Here is a 23,311-nt window from a genome sequence, read left to right on the forward strand (position 1 = left end):
AAATGTACAAACATAAAAGGGTTCCAGCAACTTCGTTGCTTGGCCCCCTAATAATAAAGTAAGCAAGCTATTATGGGTAGGTCCTTCTATTTCCTTACAGTCAATGTTGAAGATGTCAGAAGGATAAGCATACAAGATTTTACTTGATTTTTTTTCACATTTTAGCTATATTATCCTTTGTTTGGTAAAATTTGCAACAATGCAGATCATTTTGTAATGCATCTGTAACCTCTCACCTACCTTTTGAAGTTCACTGCTCTATAAAATTCATTTTAATGACCGAGAAACTTTCCAATACATCCACTTTAATAAAAAGTTACATGTATTTATAAAGGCATTATATACGTCAGCATTGTCTCCAAGAGGTTTACAGCCCACGAACCCAGCCCACACGCTAAAGAGGTTTGGGAAAGCCAATGCCAAAGAATACCTGCAAAGTTGCATTACCGTCCCGGATAGAGTCCTGGCTTTCACACCAGATCACCACGCAGCAAGAAAAGTACTAACATGTGTTTTCTTCTCCTCCATGTGTTTCTTCCTTGGAAAAATGAGATCGATGACGTCACAGCAGGGCTGGTCTATCCTTTATTAGGCAGAGCGAAGTGCCAGGTTGCCAGAGCTCGCTTCACACAGCGCTCTGTGTCTGTCTGTCTCTCAGTGTGTCCGCCTGTCTGTCCGCTTATTGGGCTGGCTTACCCCCGACAGTCATCTAGGGATGTTTTACTAACAACTTTCTTTACAGGAGACAACACAAACATTGACCCAAGTGCTGCAACACTGTTAACTTGAACTAAACTTTAATTCGTTTACAAGTCAGTTGCACATTCACTGAAGTTTATGACTTTTGAATTAGCGGGATCATTTTTCGTCATTTTTTCTTTATTTTTGTCGAGGAGCGGATTGCTTGTTAAAACTACACTTTTTGAAATAGTTCATAATTTCCTCAAAGTGAAACTATTTAGCCAGACTCGTGATGGTTTTTCTGTCACTAACAGTAGGCCTACTAGTAGGATTTATAGGAAGCCTAACTTCAGCCGACAAGGTACGTGTCTGTTTCACTTTACCGTTATTTGGATAATTTCTACATACTTTGTTTAACGACCTTTGAGTTAGTGTGGCAAATAGAAATGACAAAGTTTATCAGAACTTCTTACAAAACTTTAGCAGAACTGCGCGCCTCTGATAACTCATGAAAAGCGAGTTAGTTCAGTGTGACAGTCTAATCTAATGTCTAGAATAACTTCGTGACTCCGCAGTAGGATCACGTAATGAAGTATCGGATTCGAGCTTGTGCCAGATTTAATGAAATAATTTTAACGGTTTATTTAACCAGTAATAAATTATTTAATGATGAACCATATTATTTAGAACAATACGTGTTTCTACGAATATTTTTACGTGTTTTGTATAAAATATGCTTGTTACATCTGTGGGAAATTTACATTGGCCTATATCATTCTGTTTTAAACATACAGCAATATAACGGGCAAACATATTTGAAAGTACATGCATCTTATACACAACAATACTTTTTAAAAGTTTTAAATATAACATTTGACATTTTCGCTGTTGAAACATTTCTGCCTGTCCTACAAACACCAGATTTTTTTCCCTTCAGAATTTAAGATTTTTCTACCTGAAAATAGAAATGGAAAATCTAGTAAACAAATGAATGGATGAATGTCCTTTCATGTGTTTGAGTATGTACTAAATTCACATTGATTACTTACATTTTTCTTTCCAGGCTGTTGGCGCAGTGGATAAAGAAGGTGAGACTATTTGTTGATAATGTTTATTTTATACAAAATTCATAAAACAGAATGATCTGGTTTGTCACCAATGGTAGTAATTTTCTACTTAGCTCTGCTCTATACTGTAGCTAATGTTTACTCTGGGATGGGAGGGGTAGAGTGTGTGTGTGTGTGTCTGTTTGTGAGTGTGTGTGTATGTTTATGTGTGTGATACAAACACACACTCACACTTTCATTACATGACTGAGTCATTTTAAACGTTTTATTAGAGGGGGACCCTTCTACTAGAATCCTTTACATCTGGTGCCAATCTGAGGGCAGGAACCAGTGAGCTGCAACAATGTCCTGTAGTATCCCAAATACACATCCTATAGTCCATCCAATATCCCATCTGCATCCTACATCTGGATCTGCTCTAGCTCTGATCCAGGGTGTTTTACATCCAGGTCTACCACAGGGTTCTGACCCAGGGTGTCTTACATCCAGGTCTACCACAGGGTTCTGACCCAGGGTGTTTTACATCCAGATCTACCACAGGGTTCTGACCCAGGGTGTCTTACATCCAGATCTACCACAGGGTTCTGACCCAGGGTGTCTTACATCCAGATCTACCACAGGGTTCTGACCCAGGGTGTTTTACATCCAGATCTACCACAGGGTTCTGACCCAGGGTGTTTTACATCCAGATCTACCACAGGGTTCTGACCCAGGGTGTCTTACATCCAGATCTACCACAGGGTTCTGACCCTGGGTGTCTTACATCCAGGTCTACCACAGGGTTCTGACCCAGGGTGTTTTACATCCAGATCTACCACAGGGTTCTGACCCAGGGTGTCTTACATCCAGATCTACCACAGGGTTCTGACCCAGGGTGTCTTACATCCAGATCTACCACAGGGTTCTGACCCAGGGTGTATTACATCCAGATCTACCACAGGGTTCTGACCCAGGGTGTTTTACATCCAGATCTACCACAGGGTTCTGACCCAGGGTGTCTTACATCCAGATCTACCACAGGGTTCTGACCCTGGGTGTCTTACATCCAGGTCTACCACAGGGTTCTGACCCAGGGTGTCTTACATCCAGGTCTACCACAGGGTTCTGACCCAGGGTGTCTTAAATCCAGATCTACCACAGGGTTCTGACCCAGGGTGTCTTACATCCAGATCTACCACAGGGTTCTGACCCAGGGTGTTTTACATCCAGATCTACCACAGGGTTCTGACCCAGGGTGTTTTACATCCAGATCTACCACAGGGTTCTGACCCAGGGTGTCTTACATCCAGATCTACCACAGGGTTCTGACCCTGGGTGTCTTACATCCAGGTCTACCACAGGGTTCTGACCCAGGGTGTCTTACATCCAGGTCTACCACAGGGTTCTGACCCAGGGTGTCTTAAATCCAGATCTACCACAGGGTTCTGACCCAGGGTGTCTTACATCCAGATCTACCACAGGGTTCTGACCCAGGGTGTTTTACATCCAGATCTACCACAGGGTTCTATTTCAGAATGTTATACTTCACATCTGGGACTATACATTCGCATTTGGGAGTATGGCAATTAATGTGATTGAATGTTACCTTAAAGGATCAATTGCATTTTTGGTTGGTGGTTACTTACAAACCTTTAACATGGCGATTTGAGTAGTCTTTTGTTTTGTCACCATGGCTGAGTGGGATAAAATGATATATGAGTCACTATGTTATTAACTCCAATAACATAGTCAAGGATGTCATTTTGAACTACATTGAAAATGAGAGGGAAATCTTAGACCATCACTCTGAATGAGACATTGACATGGGTATGTTGACATTCTGAATGATGTTAACATTAACATAGGTATGTTGACCATTCTTAATGATGTTAACATTAACATTAGTACATGGAACATTCTGAATGATGTTTACATTAACATGAGTACATGGACCATTCTTAATGATGTTAACATTAACATGAGTATATGGACCATTCTGAATGATGTTAACATTAACATGAGTACATGGACCATTCTGAATGATGTTAACATTAACATGAGTACATGGACCATTCTTAATGATGTTAACATTAACATGAGTACATTGAACATTCTAAATGATGTTAACATTAACATGAGTATATGGACCATTCTGAATGATGTTAACATTAACATGAGTACATGGACCATTCTGAATGATGTTAATATTAACATGAGTACATGGAACATTCTGAATGATGTTAACATTAACATGGGTATGTTGACCATTCTTAATGATGTTAACATTAACATGAGTACATGGACCATTCTTAATGATGTTAACATTAACATGAGTATGTGGACAATTCTGAATGATGTTAAACACCATGTTTGGTTGGATTAAGTGCTGTATTTACATATATAATGAATACATTATTCAATGTACTGTTGTTTGGCCTTGTTTGTAGAGTGCTACTTTACTGCGTGATGAAAGAGCAAAACAGCCTTCTATAAATTGTTTTGTGATGTTCTGAGCATGTTCTTATCCAGACCTTTTTTGGTGGGACTCATCAGTATCCAACCTCACAGCCAGCTGGTTATTGGTCATGTACCCATAATTAAGCCTCTCAGTAATTTGTTGCAATTTCAGAGTTGATTATTCAGCACGCCACTGTTAATATGTAGCATATGCTGTACTACCAGGTCCTCCAAACACATGTATACTTCATTACCGTTCAGACACATGTAGACTTCATTACAATCTAGACACATGTAGACTTCATTACAATCTAGACACATGTAGACTTTATTACCTTTCAGACACATGTAGACTTCATTTAAATCTAGACACATGTAGACTTCATTACAATCTAGACACTTGTAAACTTTATTACCGTTCAGACACATGTAGACTTCATTACAATCTAGACACATGTAGACTTCATTACAATCTAGACACATGTAGACTTTATTACAATCTAGACACATGTAGACTTCATTACCGTTTAGACACATGTAGACTTCATTACCATTCAGACACATGTAGACTTCATTACAATCTAGACCCATGTAGACTTCATTACCGTTCAGACTCATGTAGACTTTATAACCGTTCAGACACATGTAGGCTTAATTAAAATCTAGACACATGTAGACTTTATTACAGTCTAGACACATGTAGACTTTATTACAGTCTAGACACAGGGTAAAAGAGCCTGGGTGCCAAATTGGCCTGACTACAGTCCAGACCTGTCACCCATTGAAAATATTTGGTGCATTATGAAATGTAAAATACAGCAAAGTAGACCCCCAATCTGTTGGCCAACTGAAATCCTATATCAAGCAAGAATGGGAATACATTTCATATTCAAAACTTCAGCAATTGGTCTCCTCAGTTCCTCCTCAGTTCAAAAAAATGTGCACATCATTGCATTCTGTTTTTATTTGCATTTTACGCAGCGTCCCAACCTTTAGGAAACGGGGTTGTACTATATTGATTTTAACTTAACATGACAACTATTGAGAGTATTGACAATAATATGTTTTTAATTTAATATTGTTGTTTTTTCCAGACCAGCTGCGCAGCCGTCTGAGGGAGTATGGCCTTATCACACCCATCAGCACAGACTCCCAGGGGCACTTTCTGTCCCACCTGCTCTCGGCCAATCATAAGCAGCGAGTGAAGCGTGAGGTTGGGCTGGAGGTTGCAGAACCAGCCAGTGATAGGCTGTTCTTCAACGTTTCAGCATTTGGCAAGGAGTTCCACCTGAGGCTCCGCCCCAACAACAGACTGGTGGGCCCTGGTGCCATGGTGGAGTGGCACGACCAGGTCCCAGAACCAGGCAACAGTAGCAGCATTATCAGTGTTGGGGTTGGTGGAGAGAATAGCACAGAAAGGAGCTTCAGCGGTAACGAGAGAATCCTGAAGAGGGAGCTGCTAAAGACAGACTGCACCTTTATTGGTGACATCAGTGATGTGCCAGGAGCCTCCGTCGCTATTAACAACTGTGACGGACTGGTGAGTTCTTCCCAGATTTAAGCGCACACACACACCCTTCCCAATCCAACTATCAAGCCTGAAGAAATGTTTGGTGACCTTATCATGTGGTGGTCAGAAGATTTAGATGGCCCTAACTCAGCTGTCTCTCGTCTGTAGTTCTGTTTTATAGCAGAGGCTCCATAGCTGGTGGTTTACAGCACATTGTCCCGTAGTTATTCCTTATTCTGACAGCTTGAAGAGGCTTTGTCCTGATGTTTTTCATGGATGAGCAGCCCTCCATTGCTCCTCTAACTGTATGTCTTTCCTTTTGCACAATAACATGAAGCAGGCTTTGTGTTCTCTACTTTCCATTCTCTATACATCACCCCTATAAAACCCTTCACATGGATTGGCCGGCTAACTTTATGCTAGCAGGTTTTATTGGTGGCAATTTAGGGGCTGTAGCTGGTTGTATTTGATCCTGTCCTGTACTCTCACCCCCTTGTCTTCTTTTCTTTCCTTTGTGTGTGGACTAGGGACCTCAACCTATTATTAAATCATTCTGATCTGACTGAATAAAATAAAAAATTAGTATAGGTATACAATGTACTTCATAAACAACACTTTTAACTTTGACAGGTTACCAGGTGGGTGATTTCAGCATCTACTATTAGTTGATGCAGATTTTTTGTATGGATCATCTTAACTGCTTAGGTACTAAGACACGGTGCTGTAAGTCTGTGGAGGGGGGTACTGGCTCCCACTGCTAGAACAGCCCAGAAGTCTGGGGGAGTTTACTGTCTCCCACTGCTAGAACCTGTATCTGAATCGAACCACCCCAATCTAACTAACCGAAGCCCCGGTGAACTTAATCTAACCAACCCAGTCTAACCAACCCAATCTAACCAACCGAAGCCCCAGTGAACTGAATCTAATCAACCCAATCTAACCAACCCAAGGCCCAGTGAACTGAATCTAACCAAACCAGCCCACAGTGAGATTAATACAACCAACCCAGCTCTCAGTTGGCTGAGGTCCCATTGAGATACATTTTAACAAGCTTGATGAGGAGCAAATACATGTTGGCTCAAAACCAGTCCAAAACACGCTCATTCCACATATTGCCCAGATTGCTCCGTAGATTTTTTATATATTGTATTTTTTTAACAGTGTATAAAATTCTCATTCCTAATGTGGTTTTGGCAAATACAAAGTCGTTAGCCTGGCTAACCCATCATCCATTACAAATGCCTGGCTATGTCATCAACCATAGAAATGCCGGGCTATCCCATCAACCATACAAATGCCGGGCTATCCCATCAACCATACAAAGGCTGGGCTATCCCATCAACCATACAGATGCCAGACTATCCCATTGTCAATCTGATTGGTTCAATAAAAAAAAACATTAGTTAATAATAATTCTGGTCTAATTGGTCGAGCTGGGTAGATGGGTTGTAGGGTGACGCCCAGAGTTGTAATTGGTCAAGCTGGGTAGATGGGTTGTAGGGTGATGCCCAGAGTTCTAATTGGTCAAGCTGGGTATATGGTTAGGGTGATGCTCAGAGCTCTAATTGGTCAAGCTGGGTAGATGGGTTGTTGGGTGACGCCCAGAGTTCTAATTGGTCAAGCTGGGTAGATGGGTTGTAGGGTAAGGCCCATAGTTCTAATTGGTCAAGCTGGGTATATGGTTTGTAGGGTGATGCTCAGGCGGTTTATTTTTTCTGCAGTGTCAGGCGTGTGTAGAAATGTTGTGTGGAAGTCTGGAAGGTGTAGGCTATGGGGGAGGGTTGGAGATGTACTACGCTGTGGGGGAGGGCTGAAGATGTACTACGCTGTGGGGGAGGGCTGAAGATGTGCTATGCTGTGAGGGAGTGGGGGAGATGTAGAGTGGGGGGGCTGTTGGATTTATCAAATCTGACCTGTGTTTCTCCACATGTTCTTGCTTCACCATGGATATTTGAGTTCTGTGGAAACTTTAGTGTAGAACTTCGGGTCATGCCTGTTATTGAATAGTGTAGCAAAGACTCCTGCCTACATTATTTGTAGAGCTGACATATGGTTCAGAACAACGTGAAGATCTGAACCAGGGAAGAGTGCCCCGATCTGTGCCATTTCTATAGGGAAGAGTGCCCAGATCTCTGCCATTTCTATAGGCAAGAGTGCCCAGATCTCTGCCATTTCTATAGGCAAGAGTGCCCAGATCTCTGCCATTTCTATAGGGAAGAGTGCCCAGATCTCTGCCATTTCTATAGGCAAGAGTGCCCAGATCTCTGCCATTTCTATTGGGAAGAGTGCCCAGATCTCTGCCATTTCTATAGGGAAGAGTGCCCAGATCTCTGCCATTTCTATAGGGAAGAGTGCCCAGATCTCTGCCATTTCTATAGGGAAGAGTGCCCAGATCTCTGCCATTTCTATAGGAAAGAGTGCCAAGATCTCTGCTGTACACATGCTGAACACATACTCTACATCTGTTCTGAAGAGTGCCCTGAACTCTGCTGAACACATCCTCTACGTCTGCTATGAAGATTGCCCTGAACTCTGCTGAACACATCCTCTACGTCTGCTATAAAGACTGCCCTGAACTCTGCTGAACACATCCTTTACGTCTGCTATGAAGAGTGCCCTGAACTCTGCTGAACACATCCTCTACGTCTGCTATGAAGATTGCCCTGAACTCTGCTGAACACATCCTCTACATCTGCTATGAAGAGTGCCCTGAACTCTGCTGAACCCATCCTCTACGTCTGCTATGAAGACTGCCCTGAACTCTGCTGAACACATCCTCTACGTTGCAGCACTTTTACCTGTGGGTAAGCAGTTAGCACTACACCCTCACCCATTGAACCTGAGGATTAGCTGTACCCCCTCTCCCATGAAACCTATGGGTTAACAGTTTGCACTGGACCCTCTATTGAAACTGTGGCTTAGCAGTTAGCACTGGACTGTCTATAGAAACAATGCATATTAGCAATTAGTACCAGACCCTCAATATAACCTGTGGATTAATAGTTAGCACTAAACCTGTGTGAGCACACATACCTCTCCTCATCTCTCTGTCTGTTGCTATCTCCACATCAGTAGCCTGTCAGTGGCCAGCTAATAGTCAGCACTCATCACCTTGTCCTTGTTTTTGGGCCTAGTTCCTGTCCATGTTGGTGTCTATCAGCCTGAGATCCACTGAGCATCTGAGAGGTCTTTGAACTTGTCCGCTTCCCCTCCAACTCATGCCTCACATTCCAGTCATGCTAAACAAAGAGTTTAGTGTTGGAACCAACTTTGAGTCCTGAGTATATATGTTGTGCAGAATGTTGTGCAGAATGCCTCTGTATTCTATCTGGGTAATTTGCTTCAGTTAAACCTCCTAATGATCGCAGACAAACCTTATGACAAGTCTCATATACAGTGTCCTTCTTGTCTCACCTACCAAGGGGGCTGGTAGATAAAACAATCCACCAGCCAAGCATATTTTTTTACCGGCCAAAATATTAAATCGCCTTTTTCGTGTCATGCGTAACAACTCATCACCACAGCCTCAGCATCATATTGTAGCCAGCCTCTTGAAGATCATTTATCTCCAAACCTCCATTTCTCACAAGACTTATTTTTAAATGAATCGTTTTCCTTTTCATCCGTGGGTTTTTGTTTCAAAGGTTGGCTTACTCCATGTAAATGTCACCACGTAACAGCTATTTAATGAAACTTTTTATAAAACTTAATGTCCCTCTGTCGGCATCTGTTACTTGCTCTTTGGGGTTTCAGGCTGGGTATCTGTAAAAGCACTTTGTGACACCTGCTAATGTAAAAAGGGCTATATAAAATACATTTGTTTGATTTGTTTGTCTGTCTTTATCTGAAAAGGTTATACAGTATCAACAATACAAACCAACTGCTAGAAACATTAACAGTATGTTAAGAGTAACAGAACGGAAACAGTAACAATGTGGTGTCAGTATGGTAACACTAACACTATGGTATCAGACTGGAAACATGAAGACTATGTCTAATGACCTAAACAACAACCACAATAATGTCTGCATTATTTCACACTTGAAAGATTTAGTAGTAAAACTGGTAGTTGCAAACTTGGCAAAGCAAGTGTTTCATGGGGTGAAAGTAGAGAAGCTTAAGATAGCTAGCTAATGCCAGCTAGCTAAAGCCAGGCTTATTAAGAATACAACAATTTTAACAGTGAGATTTCTAATCTCTAAAGTGATTCAGATTCATAGCTTAATTGTTTGGTGCGGCAAACTTTCCTTTTACTTCAATCTTCAATTGATTAGCAAGATATCAATATCCTGAAGAGCCTAAAGTTAATCTAGTGCCATTTTGATCACAATATGATTGGACGACAACAGTTTTCACTGCAGTGACTATTTTTCCACTATGCATCCACTTTCTCAATCTACATGCTGTAGAATGTCCACAAATGCCTTACACTTCCTTGGAGTTTCAATGGGGTAACAGTCACAGTAGGGCAACCACCTGGCAACAGTGATAACAATAACAGCATGGGATCAGTAACAGTATTGTAACAATAACACCATGGTAACAGTAACAGTACAGTTGTGCTCAAAAGTTTGCATACCCTTGGAGAATTGGTAATATATGTACCATTTCTAAAGAAAACATGAGTGAGCAGGCAAAACACAGGTCTTTTATTTCTTATGCGATTCACATTCAACTGTAGTTCATAACAGAATGGCACAATCATAAAACAAAACATGGCAACAAAGAAAAAAAAGAAAAAAATACCCTTAGTTCTAAATTCTGTGTATTGACCCCTTTAGCATCAATGACAGCATGCAGTCTTTTGTAATAGTTGCCTATGAGGCCCCAAATTCTTGCAGGTGGTATAGCTGCCCATTTGTCTTGGCAAAATGCCTCCAGGTCATGCAAAGTCTTTGGTCATCTTGCATGAACCACATGTTCGAGATCTCCCCAGAGTGGCTCAATGATATTAAATTCAGGAGACTGTGATGGCCACTCCAGAACCTTCACCTTTTTCTGCTGTAACCACTGGAGGGTCAACTTGGCCTTGTGCTTAGGGTCATTGTTGTGCTGGAAAGCGTCTCATACGCAGCTTTCGTGCAGAAGAATGCAAATTGTCTGCCAGTATTTTCTGATAACATGCTGCATTCATCTAGCCATCAATTTTCACACGATTCCCTGTTCCTTTAGAGCTCACACACCCCCAGAACATCAGTGAGCCACCACCATGCTTCACAGTGGGGATGGTATTCTGTTCACTACAGGCCTTGTTGACCACTCTCCAAACATAGCGCTTATGGTTGTGACCAAAAAGCTCTACTTTGGTCTTGTCTTGTTGTTGGGCATATTCTAACCAGGCTTTTTTGTTGCATTGGCACAGTAAAGGCTTCTTTCTGGCAACTCGACCAGGCATCTAATTTTTGTTCAAGTATCGTGTAATTGTGCTCCTTGAAACAACCACACCGTTACCTGTGGGTTTTTCTTTGTATCCCAAACAATTCCTCTGGCAGTTTTGGCTGAAATCTTTCTTGGTCTACCAGAACTTGGCTTGGTTTCAAGAGATCCCTGAATTTTCCACTTCTTAATAAGTGATGGAACAGTACTGGCATTTGCAAGGCTTTGGATATCTTTTTATATCCTTCTCCATCTTTATAAAGTTCCATTACGTTGTTACACAGGTCTTTTGACAGTTATTTTCTGCTACCCATGACTCAGTATCTAGCCTGCTCAGTGCATCCACGTGAGAGCTAACAAACTCATTGACTATTTATGCACACACCTAATTGCAATTTAAAAAGCCACAGGTGTGGGATATTAACCTTTAATTGTCATTTTCATCTGTGTGTGTCACCTTGTGCGTCTGTAACAAGGCCAAATATTCAAGGGTATGTAAACTTTTGATCAGGGACATTTGGGTGATTTCTGTAATCATTATGATTTAAAAAGGAGCCTATGTGATAATAAATGGGTTCATATGATCACCATCCTTAAATAAAAGTTTTTCTGTCACAGTTTCTGCCAGGGTATGCAAACTTATGAGCACAACTGTATGTTATCAGTAACAACATGCTAACAGTAACAGTACGGTCACAGTTACAGTATGTTAACAGTAACAGCTATTGTACCAGAAAACAGCATGTTCCCAGTAACAGTATGATTACAGCAACATTATGGTAATAGTATGGTAACACTAACAGAATGGTAACATTTAAAGTATGGTAACAACTTGGTGACAGTAACAGCTTGGTAACAGTAGGTTAACAGATATAGGAAAGTTATGGCAAAACAAAGTGGTGGTCTCAGTCTCTCAGGTTTACTGGTTGGCTGGCTGGTTGGCTGGCTGGTTGCCTGGCGGAACTGCTCCAAAAACTAAACTCCTAAAAGACAGCTGTAACTAAACTCCAGAACATGTCAATCTGATGGGGAAATACACTGTTCATAGATGTTCATAGACCCTGCCTTCTGTATTCACTTCCTCTTGTGCAATATAAGTTGAGCTTGGCTCCAAATCAAGCCTTATCTCAAACTTAAGATTTCTTAAATGAATAATTACTTACATAACGTCTAAAATGATACCTACTACTTTTAACCCGGACTTCTTGATTGCTGTGTTCACCAGCAGAGTATACAGGTTAGTGGTAGGGTGAGGTACTGTAATGTGGTGAGATTAATGGTAATCAACCAAAATCTTGACCCTTCCCCTTTCACATATTGTCCCTTGGGTTAGTCGGTAAAGAATGGCATTTCCCATTGTAGCTTGTATTTCTTTACTCGCCTGCTAACTTCTCTCACTTGCTTTGTTTACTGTACAGAATGTTATGAAAACTGACACAAGTTCCATCAGTTCTCAAATGTTAAACTAAGTCAAACTAGCTGATTGGTGTGTGTTAGTTCTGTGAGCCCCATTCAGACAAGAACATGTCTGTATTGTAGTAGTTGGGACGTCAAAAGACACAGACAGAACTGGAACTGCTACTGGACTGGAACTGCTGCAAAACTGGGGCTGGTACAGAACTGGGACTGGTACAGAACTGGGACTGGTACATGTCAGGGAAATTTCTTAAACTGATGCATTCTTACTGATTAAAGGTCTGAGTCCCAGAAAATGCCATCACATACAGAACTGTGGCTTGTACAGAACTGGCACAGAACTGGGGCTGGTACAGAACTGGGGCAGGTGCAGAACTGGGGCAGGTGCAGAACTGGGGCAGGTGCAGAACTGGGTATTGTGCACAACTGGGGCTGGTGCACAACTGGGGTTGCTACAGAACTGGGGCTGGTACAGAACTCAGGCTGGTACAAAACTGGGTATCAGGCAGAACTGGGGCTGGTGCAGAACTGGGGCAGGTAAAGAACTTGGGCTGGTACAGAACTTGGGCTGGTGCAGAACTGGGGCTTGTGCCAATGGTGCAAAAGATCCCTTTTAACAAATGCAGCACCAGTTCCCTCTCCCAGTAATGTGTAGTGAGGAACAAGCGTTGTGTTGACTGATAGTTATTGATTTTGCCTGCTGACCCAACTAACCAGTAGCCTGTTAGAGACTGATACTGCATCACACATACAGTTCAATCATTTAGAAAAACACTTATCCACAGTGAGATAACACCATATCACAGTCATAGCAAGTTAATGATTACTGCAAGATGTAGTTATATTCTGTTTTAAGGTACAGGTTGAGGGGGGGCCGGCACGATATTCCTGAATCTCTCTCAGCCAACTCAGTGGTCCTAGCTGTGTTCATTGATATATTTATATGTTTATACCTTTTTAATCATGACCTATATAAACTCAAGAGGAGCCCACATGTTTTGTTGTTATTGTTGGAGACATTGAGGTCCACCCTCCCATCACCCTTCAAAGCTCTTGGTAAATGTTTGCTCTGTTCAGAGGGCAGGCAGCACAAAAATACATGATTCAGTCAGATTACATTTTCATTATATTTTCTCTTAAGTGACATTAAAATTTCAAGTTTGAACTTAGCCTGACCTCTTCTTCATTTTTTACATTTCTCTCTTGGAAATACAAGGATTATTTCTGTCCTCCAACTATGTGAAACTTTGACTTTTATTGTTTATTTCTATTATCTGAATCTATTAGCCAATGTAATTTTTCCTTAAAGTCCATTTTTAACGGTAGATGAAAATGGTAGGTAATGATGACGAAGGTTTGCACACATTTCTAAAGCAAACACACCTTTAAACAACACGCCTGCTGAATGGTGGCAGTGTCCTCTCTGAATCCAGGGCCTTTCAAAGTGGCATAAAGCACGTTCTGACAGGCTCCTTAAAGAAGTGGAGACTGGAGAGACTGTCCTAGAGAACTGGAACCCTTCAGTCCAGCAGGCTGTTTGCGTTGGCAGGGAGGTACCGTTTGCTGGCCGTCACCTCTACCCACAGACCCAAACCCGCATCTAGACCCAGACCCACATCCAGACCCAGACACGCATCCTTATCCAGACCCACATCCCTATCCAGACCCGCATCCTTATCCAGACCCACATCCAGACCCAGACAACCATCCTTATCCAGACCCGCATCCAGACCCACATCCAGACCCACATCCCTACCCAGACCCGCATCCTTACCCAGACCTGCATCCAGACCCCCACCCAGAGCTGCATCCAGTCCCAGACCTGCATCCTTAGCCAGGCCCACATCCAGACCTGCATCCTTATCCAGACCCGCATCCAGACCCAGACCTGCATCCAGACCCAGACCCACATCCTTAGCCAGATCTGTATCCAGACCCAGACCTGCATCCTTATCCAGACCCACATCCAGACCCAGACCTGCATCCAGACCCGCATCCTTATCCAGACCTGCATCCAGACCCAGACCCGCATTCAGTCCCACATCCAGACCCGCATCCAGACCTAGACCCACATCCAGACACACATCCCTACCCAGACCCGCATCCTTACCCAGACCCATACCTGCATCCTTATCCAGACCCGCATCCAGACCCATACCTGCATCCAGACCCAGACCCGCATCCAGACCCGCACCCAGACCCACATCCAAACCCGCATCCTTATCCAGACCTGCACCCAGACCCAGTCCTGCATCCAGACCCACATCCAGACCCGCATCCTTATCTAGACCCGCATCCAGACCCAGACCCACATCCAGACACACATCCCTTATCCAGACCCGCATCCAGACCCACATCCAGACCCAGACCTGCATCCAGACCCAGATCCGCAACCAGACCCACATCCTTAGCCAGACCCGCATCCCTACCCAGACACACATCCCTACTCAGACCCACATCCTTACCCATATCCAGACCCACATCCAGACACACATCCCTACCTAGACCCGCATCCTTACCCATATCCAGACCCGCATCCAGACCCAGACCTGCATCCTTATCCAGACCCGCATCCAGACCCAGACCTGCATCCAGACCCAGACCCACATTCCTACCCAGACCCACATCCCAACACAGACCCACATCCCAACCCAGACCCACACCTGCATCCAGACCCAGACCCACATCCCTACCCAGACCTACATCCAGACCCACATCCCTACCCAGAACCACACCCAGACCTGCATCCAGACCCACATCCCTACCCAGACCCACATCCTTAACCAGACCCACATCCCTACCCAGACCCACACCCAGACCTGTATCCAGACCCAGACCCACATCCCTACCCAGACCCATATCCCTACCCAGACCCACACCTGCATCAAGACCTAGACCTGCATCCTTACCCACACCCACATCCCTAACCAGACCCAAATCCCTACACAGACCCACATCCCTACCCAGACCTGCATCTAGACCCAGAACCACATCTCTAACCAGACCCATATCCCTACCCAGACCCACATGAGCTATTGTGGGAGCAGCTTGACTGTATGCTACGTAAGAAGTTCACATCAAGCTAATCCAATTTGTGGTGCTTCAGATTACCTCAACAAATTGACAACTTGAATGCCAAAGGTCTGCAAGACTATAATTTCTGCAAATTGAGGATTATTTGACCAAAGCAAAGGACATAATTATTATTTCTATTAAAAATCATCATCCTTGTCAGTGACTATATTTCCTATTCATTCTGCAATATTACCTATTCAAACTCGTATCATGTATGTTTTCATAGAAAAAAAGGAAGTTCCTAAGTGACCCCAAACTTTTGAACGGTAGTGTATACACAGCCTCTAGACCCAGTATCTAGGTACTGCCTCATTACAAAATAATATTAAACCAGACTGACAGAATCACTATAGAATAATATTAAACCAGACTGACATGATCATTACAGAAAATGTTTAAACCAGACTGACAGGATCACTACAGAATAATATTAAACCAGATTGACAGGGTTACTACATAATAATATTAAACCAGATTGACAGGATCACTACAGAATAATATTAAACCAGCCTGACAGGATCACTACAGATTAATGTGAAACCAGACTGACAGGATTACTACAGAATAATATTAAACCAGACTGACAGGATCACTACAGAATAATATTAAACCAGACTGACAGGATCACTACAGAATAATATTAAACCAGACTGACAGGATCACTACAGAATAATATTAAACCAGACTGATAGGATCATTACAGAATAATATTAAACCAGACTGACAGGATCACAACAGAATATTATTTAACCAGACCTGCAGCAGGGGAGTAGGGTTTACCAGTAGTCGATATACATAGGTCAATACTACTGTACCCACTCTTTTCTGAAAGTAGTTCTGGATAAAAGTGTCTGCTAAATTACGTAAATGTAAATGGCTAAATGAGATGGTGGGAATCATGCAGAGTTGAATATATAAATGACCAGATAAAAACCCTCAAAGCCAAGATTTTCCTTTGATTTACTGACATTGTAAAGTTCTCCAGCATTCAATTTCTTCGCATGTCCATTGTTAGAATTCCTTGGGGAAAAGCATGTTTCTAAATGTGTTACTTATCTCTTCATTAAGGAAATGTCTACCCTTATAGATTTCAGTACTGTTCACCCTGGGATTCTTGTCATTATTTGATAGGCAGCACAATTCTGTGGATTCCGTTGATAAGAAGTGGCCCAGAAGGATTTAATAAGACTATGCAAACCTTAGTGGAAGACCAGAGTGAACGTCAGAGAGATACTGTAATTTATCGTATCTAATCTTGGAACACAGAAATATAATATAAAACTCAGCGTATCAAGTGTAGTGCATATAGGCTGATGGACATTCATGGATGGAAAGTGAAAGCTTAGTTAGTAGTGGGTCTTTTAGACTGAAGGGTGGTAGTGATTCTTTTAAAGGTTATTGGTGGGTTTTTTAGATTCATCTTTTTTATGAAAAGTTTGTGATACCCTACACCACCCAACACCATAGTCCGTTAGTTATATCTTACACCACCCAACACCATAGTCCGTTAGTTATATCTTACACCACCCAACACCATAGTCCGTTAGTTATATCTTACACCACCCAACACCATAGTCCGTTAGTTATATCTTACACCACCCAACACCATAGTCCGTTAGTTATATCTTACACCACCCAACACCATAGTCCATTAGTTATACCCTAGCGCGCCCAACACCATAGTCCATTAGTTATACCCTACATCACCCAACACCATAGTCCATTAGTTATATCTTACACCACCCAACACCATAGTCCGTTAGTTATATCTTACACCACCCAACACCATAGTCCATTAGTTATACCCTAGCGCGCCCAACACCATAGTCCATTAGTTATACCCTACATCACCCAACACCATAGTCCATTAGTTATATCTTACACCAGCCAACACCATAGTCCATTAGTTATACCCTACACCACCCAACACCATAGTCCATTAGTTATACCCTACACCACCCAACACCATAGTTCGTTAGTTATACCCTAGACAACCCAACACCATAGTCCATTAGTCATACCTTACACCACCCAACACCACTGTCCATTAGTTATCTTACACCACCCAACATCATAGTCCATTATTTATACCCTACATCACCCAACACCATTGTCCATTAGTTATACCCTACACCACCCAACACCATAGTCCGTTAGTTATACCCTAGACAACCCAACACCATAGTCCATTGGTTATACCCTACATCACCCAACACCATAGTCCATTAGTTATACCCTACATCACCCAACACCACTGTCCATTAGTTATAGCTTACACCACCCAACATCATAGTCCATTAGTTATACCTTACACCACCCAACACCATAGTCCATTAGTTATACCCTATACCACCAAACACCAGGGGTGGGTAGAGTACTGAAAATCTGTAAAAGTACTCAAGTAAAAGTACTGTTACTTGTTCTAAAATGTACTCAAGTAAAAGTTGAAGTACCACCTGAAAAAACTACTCAACTAAGAGTAAGAGTACTTGGTCAAAAAAGTACTTGAGTACTAGTTACATATTTTGTTTAAGACATTATAATGCAACAAGGAAAAATGATTTAAGAAAGTACAAACGCAAACTGCCTTTTTAATGTTTGAATAGGCATTTGTTTTCCAGAGCCCATAGCAATGCTGAACAGAAAAACGAAATAAATTGCAAACGTAAATAATACTGTATTTGTATTATTAATCTGTTTTGCAAATAAGATTCTTGCAAATTAAGGCCATCATACATGTTACTGATAAAAAAAAAACGATTTATTCATATTGTGTAGTAATGCTCAGTACATTTTGTCAATCAAATATTGGTTGTTAGTAAGTCAGGCCTTGGGTGGAATTACTGACTGCATTGCAACTAAGCCACCTGGTTAGCAGCAATTGCTATCAACTAAAATCTAGCTAGCTAGATTGTCTGCTAACTAAAGTGCATTACTAAATAATAAAGTTCAAGTCAAGCCTAATGAACCACTAATACAAATATACTAACAAGATGTAGTATTATTATATATTGTAGGTTAGCTAGAATATTACATTATCATTAGGATATATTGCCTGTCGTTATACTGATCTTGTACTTGTTCAATGACTAAAAAATCTAAAAAAAAGATGGCTATAATAATAGGATTTAGCTGGCTAAGTAGCGCGAGTCGGTTCGCTAACCTTACCTCATTTACTTGCGGAGCTATGATGATGAGTTTTTGAAAGCATAGATGGTTGCGTCTTTGGGAATAAAAATAAAACATTTCATGATGACTGTGTTGCCTATTTTAAATTTATGTCGTGCAACTGTGGCCAGGGACTGGAATTTCAATCGTCAACGTCCTCCAATTGACAACCTTTCATGTCGGTGTCTGTCATTTAATTAGCTACGTCTGTGGCTCGCACTCCGATGCAGATTTAAAGGAGCGGGAGAGAACACCCAAACTAAAAAAAATATCTCGAAATGAAAAAAACTCTATATCTTTTGACAAACGACTGAAGACAAAATTGTTACGAAAGAGTAGATGAAATGTAACGGAGTAAAGACTACGATTTATTAAAAAAAAACTTGAGTAAGAGTAAAAAGTATAGCCCCCAGAAAGTAACTAGAAAAGTACTCTTTCCTCTTAAACTGTACTCTTTTATTCATTTGCATTACTTGTAACGCGTTACTACCCACCCCTGCCCAACACCATAGTCCATTAGTTATACCCTACATCACCCAACACCGTAGTCCATTAGTTATACCCTACACCACCCAACACCATAGTCCATTAGTTATACCCTACATCACCCAACACCGTAGTCCATTAGTTATACCCTACACCACCCAACACCGTAGTCCATTAGTTATACCCTACACCACCCAACATCATAGTCCATTAGTTATACCCTACATCACCCAACATCATAGTCCATTATTTATACCCTACATCACCCAACATCATAGTCCATTATTTATACCCTACATCACCCAACATCATAGTCCATTATTTATACCCTACATCACCCAACATCATAGTCCATTATTTATACCCTACATCACCCAACATCATAGTCCATTATTTATACCCTACATCACCCAACATCATAGTCCATTATTTATACCCTACATCACCCAACATCATAGTCCATTAGTTATACCCTACATCACCCAACATCATAGTCCATTAGTTATACCCTACATCACCCAACATCATAGTCCATTATTTATACCCTACATCACCCAACATCATAGTCCATTAGTTATACCCTACATCACCCAACATCATAGTCCATTAGTTATACCCTACATCACCCAACATCATAGTCCATTAGTTATACCCTACATCACCAAACACTGTAGTCCATTAGTTATACCCTACATCACCAAACACTGTAGTCCATTAGATATATCCTACATCACCCAACATCATAGTCCATTAGTTATACCCTATACCACCCAACACCATAGTCCATTAGTTATATACCCTACACCACCCAAAACTGTAGTCCATTACTTATACCCAACTCCACCCAACACCACAGTCCATTAGCTATAACACACATTTTGGCATCATTGGCACAAATTAATCAGTATAAATAATTACCTGTGTTGTACATGATCAATGATCAATAATAGGTTGTTATTAACAACATTCTGACGTGACGTGATCCATCAGAGAGATAGCAGGAACATTAGGAGTGGCCAAATCAATAGTTTGGTACATTCAGAGGAAAAAAGAAACCACTGGTGAGCCATGCAACACAAAAAGTCCTGGACGTCCACGGAAGACAACAGTGGTGGATGATCGTAGGATCCTTTCCATAGTAAAGAAAAACCCATTCACAACATACAGCCAGTGAAGCCGACAGGGGGGGACAACTGTGAATGTTGTCCCGGGCCCAGGCCTGGGGGGGCCCATTTGGTTGGCCTACATATAATTATTAATTTGTCAGTCAGTGTTGTATTCAGTACTGTCGAGAAGGTTAAATGTTTTTAAACAGAATAATTGCATTGATGCAGGGATTCATGTTTTTTACTCTTTGCTGTTTTTTCATACAGCATTATGATGAAACCCTTTTCCTTAAATGTTTTTTGTTCTATGGTATACCAGCCGCCAATCAATGATACCCTAACACCTACAGCCAGAGTGATACCCTAACACCAACAGCCAATCAGGGTGATACCCTAAACACCAGTGTCAACATAACTTTTGTTAAAGCTGCACTAGATAGGATTTATTCAGTAAAAAAATAAATAATAGTTAAGTGCCGTTGAATATAATTCATACTTCCCAGCCAGTCGCCTTCTGCGAGGCAGGCTTTCCTCCTTGGCTTATTTTACCTGGATGATATTATATATAGCATAACTATGCCGTAAGGGGCAAAGTTTGCTTACTGTAAGAAATTATAATGGCAGCTAGAGACCAGGAAGACAAACCGTCAGTTCCTCCCTTGTCTACTACAGCATACACTAGAAAAATAGCAAAGAGAAATAAGGCTTAGACCAACTCTCTGTAGCTAGCTACCAGAAACCATAAGCTAACAATAGCAAGGCTAAGAAGAACGTCATCGAACTCTGATTTAGGGCTTTTTTTGGAACAGGTAATTCAATTTTTCATATTTGTATTCGTAACGTTATTCTCTATCGGGCATTGGTGCAGAATCGCTTTCTGACGGATGAGTAATTGCAAAATGCTGTCATTGTTTTTTTACTACATAGTGGAGCTTAATTATTTTTCAAATGTAACCAATAAATGTGTCTAACTACAGTACTGTACCTATCTGACTAAAACATTGCCACCATGCAACCAAAACTAGGAGCACAGAAATGGAAGGACAAATCTAAAAGAGAACGTCTAAATATGTGTAGCAGTTCAGTAATGGCTGATTGGGACTGAGTAGGTTATGAATTGAGAAGATGTGACATAATTAATTACCTATATTGAAAACAAAGGGATTTAAATGTGGCCTAGTTTTGAATTAAAGCATTAAAAATAAAAAATGTATGACTTTTGGACAGTCATTTAATTACTATTAATACATTTTGGTTCGGGTCCAAAATGTTAAATACCTCTCCAGGAGGTAGGAATATCATTATCCAAGTCTACCATAAAGAGTAGACTTCACAAGAGCAAATACAGAGGGTTCACCACCAGGTGTAAACTATACATAAGCCTCAAGAATAGAAAGGCCAGATTAGACAGATTAGAGACAAAATTATGAAAGTTGTGTCCAAATATTTCCAGACTTAACTGTAAATATCACTTTTTTTACCAGAAGATGTGTAATGCGTTGAGTAACTTTTTTGGCACATTTGATGAAAGCCTCAAAGGCTTCAGAAATCATCAGTTGCCCATCATTAGTGGTAACAAGAGCTTCTCTGGAAAACCAAAACAGAAAGTAGGACTAGCAGCATGTTCAACATCGATCTGTGTTTTTATTGACAGTCGAAAAAGCAGATTGAGAAGGATTTTGATTTAGAATTGGCAACATGTAAGGGAAATGAGAATGTCTTGTTTACTATATCTGATTACAGATAATTAAATACAGTAATAATGTCCTATTCTTAATTGGCAAATGCCTCATCTGTAATTCGTAGTGGTTTTTACCTCCAGTAAATAGTAGTTTGCTACAAGAAAATGATGGCCTAAAAAGTAACTAAACAAGCCTGCAAAGTTCTGGAAAAAAGGGTTGTGATAGATGAGAAGAAGATGAGCATGTATCAGACAGACGAAGTATATGAATATAGATAATGCTGATTTAGATGTTTTTAAGATTCAACCATATTCCGCATATCTTCAATTAAATACATTTTGTAGATTGAATAGATAGGGCGGCAACAACTAATCGAAAAATATCAATAACATTGATAACAAATATTGTAGACAACATTTAAAATTGCCCTATTGATCTACATGATACACAGTAATAAAATGTTGCTATTTATCTACCTAAGACGCATCAAAGAAATGTCACTATTGATCTACATGAGACACAGCAAAGAAATTGCACTATTGATCTACATGAGACGCTGGGAGCATGACTGTAATGTATGAGCATTTAAAGAGAAAACACATTGTATCCGTGATGACAGAAGATTAATAGTGCTCCACACGGCAAGTTAATATAATACAAATTCATCATTAATTTGAGTTTGTATTCATGGAGTTTTTAATTGAGAAATAGTTCATCTTGAATGGATGGCTGAGTTAATGTTAACGTCATGTTTTTCACAACCAAACCAGTGATCTACTCGAGCACGTTGAGTTTGTGTGTAGTTGAGCAACTCCGGCTAGCTAAGTATTCACAACGATACTGATGATTTAACCCATTATTGTCAAATTTGGTGAGTTCTGTATTTCTCCACAACAGGAACGTTGAGGCATTTAAATGCATTACAATTTCCATTAACATTAACCATTCTAAGTCAAAAGTCTCTCAACAAGCTTCATGATACACTGGAATGCATTTAAATGCAATGAATTAAATGCTTCATGAGACACTGGAATGATACACATTTTTATTTATTTTTTAGAACTACTGCCTACAGTTATTTTAATGAAGGCATGGTAAAAGGATAAGAAAACCACTGAAAACTTTATTTTAAATCCAATGAATTTAATTCTGGTTTAACTGCAGTAGTAATCGACAGATTAATCATGAATCAAAATAGCTGTAAGTCGTAGCCCTAAGAATAGAACATAATAGTTGTATTGATAGTTGAGTATATAGTATACTGATACTATAGTACTTATAGTATAAGAGTGAAGTTGGACAGCTCTA

General features: G+C 40.9%; 1 protein-coding gene across 1 annotated transcript in view; it reads left to right on the forward strand.

Annotated features, from left to right (window-relative positions):
• The first annotated feature begins 638 nt into the window (after positions 1–638).
• Positions 639–23,311, forward strand: part of adamts3 (ADAM metallopeptidase with thrombospondin type 1 motif, 3) — a 107,056-nt gene continuing 84,383 nt past the window's right edge. Inside the window, exons 1-3 of the mRNA XM_034296557.1 lie at positions 639–1,042; positions 1,745–1,769; positions 5,279–5,724. Of these exons, the coding sequence (XP_034152448.1) occupies positions 974–1,042; positions 1,745–1,769; positions 5,279–5,724 (540 nt within the window). The 5' untranslated portion in view covers positions 639–973. The remainder of the gene's footprint in view (positions 1,043–1,744; positions 1,770–5,278; positions 5,725–23,311) is intronic.

The sequence above is a fragment of the Esox lucius genome, chromosome 13, assembly GCF_011004845.1.
Source record: "Esox lucius isolate fEsoLuc1 chromosome 13, fEsoLuc1.pri, whole genome shotgun sequence".
NCBI lineage: Eukaryota > Metazoa > Chordata > Actinopteri > Esociformes > Esocidae > Esox > Esox lucius.